The 8,267-nt window shown below is 37.8% G+C and overlaps 1 protein-coding gene across 3 annotated transcripts; it reads right to left on the reverse strand.

Annotated features, from left to right (window-relative positions):
- LOC114759944 (protein STICHEL-like) lies at nucleotides 1-7,856 on the reverse strand. 3 transcript variants are annotated; one of them, XM_028949186.1, is made up of 6 exons: nucleotides 5,432-7,856; nucleotides 5,060-5,279; nucleotides 3,897-4,460; nucleotides 2,600-3,299; nucleotides 1,114-1,192; nucleotides 1-344 (listed from the first exon to the last, which is right to left on the reverse strand). In XM_028949186.1, the coding sequence occupies exons 1-6, from the start codon at nucleotides 7,535-7,537 to the stop codon at nucleotides 267-269; spliced, it is 3,747 nt and encodes a 1,248-aa protein (XP_028805019.1). In that variant the 5' UTR covers nucleotides 7,538-7,856; the 3' UTR covers nucleotides 1-266. The 3 variants fall into 3 exon arrangements, with proteins under 3 accessions (XP_028805019.1, XP_028805018.1, XP_028805020.1); XM_028949185.1 differs by having other exon boundaries at nucleotides 1-347; XM_028949187.1 differs by lacking the exon at nucleotides 1-344 and adding an exon at nucleotides 664-738.
- Nucleotides 7,857-8,267: the final 411 nt, after the last annotated feature.

Here is an 8,267-nt window from a genome sequence, read left to right on the forward strand (position 1 = left end):
TTTCTCACAGAATACTGAAAATAACGAAATTGGGGAAAGGGAAATAAAGGTGTTCATTCTTTGTCCCGCTTTATTGATTTCTTAAATAAGGGATGGAGCAAAAGGAACACAAGATGAACATAAATAACCTCTACATTTTTTCACTCACATCCTTGAAGAATCGCTCAAATGGAAGGGGAAAAATAAACCTACACAAAACTTTTTGAAGAAAAAAAGGAAGTATATAGGCAAAACTAGATCTGAATAACGTGCCCAGGGTCAGATTCTCAACTCTTTCTCTTTGACTTACCACACTCACCAAACATTGAAAAGCGCCCCACTTTCCGCACTGGGGTACCTTTTACCTGCTTACAATAAAAAACACGCCAGGTTTGTTCAGAGTCACGGAAAAGTTTTATTCAGTGATAAAACAAAAAGAAAATTTTTTAGTGTAGACTCAAATTTTGATATCATGGAAGGATATATAGATATGTCAAAAGTAAATGCTTCTAAAAGATGAAAACTCCTACTTTTATCCTTGACAGATAAAATGCATTTTGAATTTTGCCACATTCATTCTTTCAGTATTTCCCTTGAATTCCATTTTCATACATAACGCAGGCTAACATAGGACCGAGACGGGCATCGCACAAGAGCCAGTTATTGAGATGCGAAACCAACTATTCATTATGCCACTATCTGTATCCCGTACTCCATTGGTCTCCACTAGACTTGATCATATTTGTTAATTTGCATATGCTTACTCAAAGAAAAAGCTCTGATCAGAAACCTTGATGTCAGTAAATTCAAAAGCTCAGTATCTCCAAAGTTCCCCACCAACACTGGTTTCATTGACTGAATTAATACTATTTTGATAGCGTGTGTGCTAGGCTTGAGTTAACTATTGCCACCTAAGTAGAAAACATCCAACTCAACCATCTGTTAGCATCTACATTAATATAGCATCAACAGTAATCTAAAGGATGAGAAGTTAAACTGAAAGAAAAAAGCCTAACAGGAATAGATTGAAAGTTAGCAAGTTTTGTAAAGAGAGAAGATACAGTTTTACACAAAAAGAATATTGACTTTTTTTTTTTTTTAAGTATAAACAAGCAAAGCACAGAGATAGCCTACCTTTACCCTTCGACGGCTGGAGTTGTTCCAACACAAAAATCCACTACAACCTCTTGCTCCTGGGCCTGATTCATATCCCCTGCAGAAACAAAGCAGAGTTACTAACCAAAAGATACAAAAAATGAGTTTGGAAGGAGCAGTGTTATTCGTGGATTTAATCAATCTTATTTAGCTACTATCAAATTTATTGTCATATCAAGGTGAAAATGAGACATAAGAGAACGCAGAGCATCTCTTTTACTAAATTCAAACTTTGGTTCTTGAAGGTTATAACTAGAGTTTTGCCTCAGTTTTCTTGTGCAATATATTAAATCTAAGAAAGGAGTTGCATTGTTTATGACTTATAAATAGTGTGCCCTATCATAAATGTCATATTTTATATTGATAAAAGAAACAATGTATAGTTAAACCCTCAATTTCTTTTCTGCAGGCCCATAAAAGGATGGCTGGACACCAAAATAAAAAATAAATAAACATAAAATAAAGAATCAAATGTAAATTTTTTTTAATGAACAAAGCACAAAACAGAATGTTTCCCAAGCAATTTAGTAATTATCTTTTGATACACTTCCAGGTGAAAAACAGTCATTAGATCAATCATATGATCATCAAGCTCCATGGCACTAACAAGTATATTGAGCTAAAGTTATAGTTTCAGCATTTCTTTATTTGTCTTTTCAAATAACAAAAAGGCAGTAAATAGTGGGTAATAAGATACAGGAAACCTATATCACATAAGGTGTTTCAGTCATAGTTTACACTTTACGATAGTTTTCATTTCCGTGAACAAAAAAGGAAAAGCAATCAAGTAACTACGAGGATCATTTCAAAACAAGTATAATTATAATAAAGCCCAAATTTTGCTATTTCATGGAGGAAATATCAATCCTCGTGAGGTTTAACCAGACATCTCTACAATTGTCTAAAAAATACATCTAGCTCCAAGTGGAATAATTTTCCATCTTAATAACAAAAATGTCTATGCTAGTTCACCATATAAGGAATGTTGATACTGGTTCATATTTGGTTCATATTAAAAGAAGGGATAATACTGACGGTTGAACAAGGCAGCTCTGTGACTTCAAGTGCAAGAAACAGATAATACAACAACATTTAAAAAATAACGCAAACTTGCTTATAAACCTTAATAAGAAACTATAAGACCACAGAATCAAAAGCAATTGAAATGTTCTGTTTCTGCCTCTATCAGTGTCTGACATTTTAATGCTACCTCAACAATTCAATATTTTTAACCTCAACATTGAAATATTGCTTTGCCTCAGAAGCTAAATAATACTTGATGCTCTGCAAATTTAATCTCAACCTCCAAAAATTCATCTTTCTTCTGGCAAGGCTACTTCAAGCACTCAGGTTCTTGCAGGGAGCTTACCATGCAATTTACAACTACAGTATCCAATCATGTAAAAAGGAGGGATCACCGGAAATAAGCATGCAAATAAACCGCAAAATTTAAATTTTAACTTACAGACTGTCTTTGATGGAAGTTGTCACTAAACTGCCATCATGCAATAAACTAGGGGACATGGAGTAACAGTCAGCCCTTCTTCCAATTCCAATCTGATCCTTTTGAAGGACCCTTCCAGTTTTAGCTTTCAAAACTTTGACTTCATGACTGATGTCATCTTCCCTATGCTGAGAGGAAAACCTCATTGAGTCCATAGACTCAGTTGGGTCTTTACAGTAGATACCTTCCTGAGGCAGGACCTGATTCTTTTCAGGTCTCAAGCGACTTAATGATCCTGGGGAGCCTTTTCCTACAGCTTGTAACCAAGCAGTTTCCAGCCTCTGCTCACGAATAATGGATTCAATCCTTTGCATTGGAATATCTGATCTCTCTCTTGCACCATTTCCATCAACCAGTAAATCTGACGAATCATTGGTAGATTGAAAGTTTCCATCCAGCAAAGGAGGTAAATCCGAAAAAGTGTCTCTTCCTCTTGTATGACCTTCTCTATGCTCCTTCTCATTTGCTATTATTGATTCTGCCTGTTTTGAGCCAGATAGATTGATCTGATTTTCACCTCCACCATCAAGCAAGTGGATAATTCTGACCTCTACATTTCGTCTCAAAACCATTTCCATGGAATTTGTTATGCTGCTCAAAAACCTTTCAGCCCTAAGTTTAATATCTGCATCCCCAAATGCAACATATGCAACCAGCAGGCCTGCAAGAAAAAACATATTAGGAGAGAAAAAGAGAGCTTCAATTGACACAAGGTGAAAAGGAACCTGGAAAAAAGAGGTTGAATTTAAGTTGTAAGGTCAAAATAGTATCTTTTGAATGAAAGGTATGAACAGAAGGTATTTTTATAAAAGTGCTGCAAAGAAATAAGAAGGAATGCAGATGGCAGCCTAATATAAGGGAACAAGCCCTTCACCAGCAATGCGGTCCACTTTCTTGATGACAGGTATTTGAATCATGTTGACATTTATTGACCACACTATGTCGCAAATATCAACTTTCTTCTTTCATAATTAGACAATGAAAAGATGGCCAAACAAGATCGTATATTCTGATTAAACAAATTTTTTGTTTTAGTTGATGCAAGAGCAATGACTTAGTCAAGAACCCATGCTAACTAACAGCAATAAAACAGAAACGGATATCTGACTACTGGATGCCTTACAGAATTTATCTGCCTTAGTTCATAGCTAAAAGAAGCATCTTAATCAGTAGCTACAACTGCGTCTGCAAGACATGGACTTGGATTCATTTTGGCAAGCAATATGTTCAATTTTGGGCGAAAGTCTTATCAAATTACCTTCAACTTCACACATGGATACAAGTTTTCCATGATTATGTAGCAGCTGCTGCAATGTCTTTGAGTGACACCTTCCAATACAACGTGCCCAGATATCACGTAACTTCCCCGAATCTATGCATCTAAATGTAACATTACTAACTCTATGATCATCAAATGAAACTGGTGCGGTGTCATCATCTATGACTGGACTATTTGACGGCTTCGAATTCAAGCTGAAACCATCGAACTTTGATGATAACTGCCTTTGGTGGCTGGGATCGCTATTTACAGCTTTCTGCAGAGATGCAGGCGATGTTGATTTCTGAGGCATACACTGAACATCTGATTTGTTCTTGTGAGCAGTTACTTCTCTTGAAGCACTTGATGGATCATCGTCAGTTGTCTTGCTGCTCTGCCTCCTGCTGCTGGTGGTCTGAGTAATATCTGGCGAAGGCATTGAACCAAGCTGTAGCAGAGTAGCTGTGAACCATGTCGAGCGTTCACTAGAAGTCCTTAACTGCTTCTCAGCCTCCGAGAGAAGCTTCAAAGCATGCTTTAATCTCTCCAACTCTGATTCGTTCACTGAGTGTGAAACCCAAGTGTTCATCTCAGTAATCAATTAAGTGCTTCAGATTCCCATAATTATAATAGACAATGAAATTTAAATGCGATACATGGAACCCAGAAAAGGCAGCAACAAGCTTCACAATGTCAAGTGCTCATCACTTTATTTGAATTTAATTGTTCTGAGAATATCTATCAAAGTCTAAGGTCAGAAGCAAAAATTAAGACACAGGAAGCTTGACATTCTGAATAGTTATAATACATAGCTGTTAATGCCTTTTCATGCAGTACTCAAGCAATCACAAGCCATTTATAAAGAGTTGCATTACTTTGTTTTGCAGGGCTAAAAAAATAACAGAATCTTTCAGCTCATATCATAAAAGTATCACGGTCCAACATTATGCCCTCTAAGTTAATGAAGATTCAATTGTTTCCGTTGACAACCTGGTCAATAATGTTTGGCCGTTCCTCTTTGATTTAGATGACAATTAATGAACTTTTCTTTTAACAGAGAAAGGGCATTGCAGTTAATAATGCCTCATATATGACTGTCGGGGACGATGGAATTTTCACAGTATCAATACAAATATTTGAGATCAAAGATCAAGATCACTCACAACTTCGTCCGCCAAAAAATGAATCACCAGGTTTGTCATCTATGACTGTATATGATCCCGCAATGATGTCCATAATGAGGCTTGCCAGTTGGGACATCAAAACAATTGGATCAACTCCAGAGTCCATCAATTCTCTGGCCCTTTTCACTGTTTCTGCAGTGTCTGATGACATTGCTAACTCCAATAGTTCTAGTAATTTTTCATCTGAAACAACCCCCATCTGTTGCAGGTAATGCACCACAGCATTAAACTTGAATGATAGAAAAAGATCAAATAATATTTATTAAAGCAGACATTATTGATTATCAAAATATGAGAATAACAGTTACATTTTCAGATTAGGTCAAATAATAAAAGAAAGAGAAAACTCACTAGTTCGTTGACAAGACTAGCAGTAATTCTTTTTCCCAGCAAGCTCAACTGTTCTAACATAGTTTCTGCATCCCAAAGTGAACCGTCTGCATTCGTAGCAATAAGATCCAACGCATCTGTTTCAACATCCAGGTTCTCCTCAGCAGATATTTTTCTCAGCCGTGCTACTATATCTGCATCTTTAATTTTGTTAAAAAGGTACTTCTGGCATCTAGATTGTATTGTTCGGGGTACATTGTCAAGATCCGTTGTTATAAATATGAACACAACTCGCTGAGGTAGATCTTCCAGATATTTAAGAAATGCCAACCATGTCTTAGAGGGTAACAAATGACACTCATCAATAACAAAGACCGTGTATCGTGAGGAGGCTGAACAAGACCTAACTGATAATCTTTTCAATAGATGTCTAACTCTATCAATCCCCTTTCTATTGCTTCCATCAACTTCCAAAAGGTCCCTGCTCTTTCCAGAAATGAAATTTGCACATTCCCTGCAGTAGCCGCAAGGTTTAGTTTCATCAGGAGCAATACAATTCAATGCACCAGCAAAAACCCTGGCCGTTGATGTTTTACCAGTCCCACGTGGACCCTGGAAAAGATAAACAGGAGCAATTCGACCTCTTGAAACTGCATTCCTAAGTGATTGGACCACAATATTCTGCCCAATCAATTCACTAAAGAACACAGGCTTATACTTTTGACTGTAACTTCTACTACTTTCTGGAGTGCCATCACCATCCCCTTCTCCATTGAAAGCTACAATCTCCCATCCTTCTTGACTCCTACAACTTGTGGACCACCTTCTTCCATCCAACCTGCTTATGCCCTCAAGATCAAGCTCCCCATAGTTTGTAGAAAGTTCATCATCACTTATGCCAGTTGCAAGAGATGACCCTCTAACATCATCACTGTTAGTGAGCAATGGGAGAACACCTTGAGCGCTCCTTGAGGAAATTCTCCGCTTGTGAGAGCTTGACAAGGATCTTCGGTGTCTAGGATAGATAGTTTGACTTCCACAAAGCATGCTACTTCCTTTCCTCCTAAGAGTGTCCGAAAGTGAAGGTGAATAGCAACTCCTACACATATCTCTATGTTTTGGAGTCTTCTTTGACCAATAGCAAGGAATACCGCATCCTTGACGACCAGGCAAATCCAAAAGATCATCTACTTCATCATCAGCATCGTTTACCGAGGTTGTCGTACCATCCCAGGATCCAACAGTACTAGGATTATGTTGACCAAACCTATTATAAGAACTGGTAGACATTGCAGGAGTACTATAAGAAGAATCCTCTTTTCTATTACTTTTCAATAAATTAGAGTTAGGGCGAGACCAATTCTTATGCTTGAGCTTCAAAAGCAAAGGAGACGGCCCTGCGTTTCGTGTTAAATCTTCATAGTTGCAGTAATCTTCAGTATCATCAGACTGCCCAACTGAGTCCTCCCGGCTATAACCTATTGACCGATGAGTACGATGCTTGCGATTCACAAAAGCTTTGCCAAGATTGGTTTCTCTTTGCTGATATTTTCTTTGAATATCCAAATGGGCATTTTTGCTTTTCTTACTCTTTTTCTTAATCTCCAGTGCTCTTCTGGTCGATGGCGTGCCCAACGCGATAGGATTCGCATCTTTACACCTGAAAATGGAAGAACGAATCCCACTCCCGCCAACCCCTAAGCAAGTGTCGCTCTTGGAATCGCAACCATTGCGAGCATCACTGAGGCTATCCTCGAAACTACACAGAAGAGACGAAGATCCATCGTTTCCACCACCATCTTCGTCATACTCTTCTTCTTCTTCGACTTTATCATCGCCATTGTGTTTCTCACTTGACGATTTGTAATTCTTCCAATTGTACAAGAACACCATCTTGTCCTTCCCATTGTTGCTCCCACTCGGAAGAGACAACTGAGAATGAAGTTGTGAGTTGCCATTGTTCTTCCATGCAGAAGCAGAAGCGGAAGCAGCCGCAGCAGATCTCGACGAACTAAGTGGCGACTTCCACGAAGAAGTAGTACCAGGATCCCTCAAAACACGAGCAGCTTTGCGAATTTGAGTGAGCTCCTTCTTCAAGTGGAGATCAGAAACCCGCATTTCTGACATTGTTGCTTACTTGGGGTAGGTGGAGCTTATTGAATGAAGCTGAAGCTAATCAATCCTTCAGAATCAGAAACATAGAGGGAACAGAAATTACACGCATTCCCATTTCTTTATAAAACAATATCCACATTTATTCCAGCTTCAATCGAAGATCATCACAGTATGATAATGATATAGAATAGAAATGAGAAAGGTATGAAGAAAATTTATGAATAGATAGTGATGGATGATGAGTTAATAGCCAAGCAGTGTAATGGAGGGGTGTGTGTGTGCAGATCTGACAGATAACACAGTGACACAGGAGGTTTGTGTGAAAATGAAGTTGATGTCTTCTTCTTCTTCGTCCTTGGTTGACTCCTTTCTCTATCTATCTCTCTCCCCCTAATTTCTATTTGTAATTTCTATATGTTTCCCTCTTTTAGTTTTTTTTTTTTTTAAAATTTGGCGCCCTAAATGAATTCTTGAATCTGAGTCTTGTCTCTCAAGAACGTGGTGGATTCTTGTCGGTTTTTGTTTTTGTTTTTATTTTGAGGTTAGATTCAAAAAAGTAAATTAATATACTTTTATTAGGACTATTCATGAGACCAAACAGGATCGGAACAGGTCCGTCCTAATGAACAGGGATGGGATGGGATTTATGTTCCGTATCTCATTCTGTCCTGACAAAACGGATGGGGTCAGACATCTCGTTTCTTGAAAAAAAATTGTAATTTTGTGTATGAATTTTTTTGTA

This window comes from Neltuma alba, unplaced genomic scaffold, assembly GCF_004799145.2.
Source record: "Neltuma alba isolate B1F8T4 unplaced genomic scaffold, ASM479914v2 tig00010922_pilon, whole genome shotgun sequence".
Lineage (NCBI taxonomy): Eukaryota > Viridiplantae > Streptophyta > Magnoliopsida > Fabales > Fabaceae > Neltuma > Neltuma alba.

Coding starts and splice junctions, on each gene's coding strand:
- LOC114759944 (XM_028949185.1), bottom strand. CDS start 7,537: ATGTCAGAAATGCGGGTTTCTGATCTCCACTTGAAGAAGGAGCTCACT. Junction 5,280..5,431: donor CTAGTCTTGTCAACGAACTA/GTGAGTTTTCTC, acceptor TACCTGCAACAG/ATGGGGGTTGTTTCAGATGA. Junction 4,461..5,059: donor ATTTTTTGGCGGACGAAGTT/GTGAGTGATCTT, acceptor TTTCACACTCAG/TGAACGAATCAGAGTTGGAG.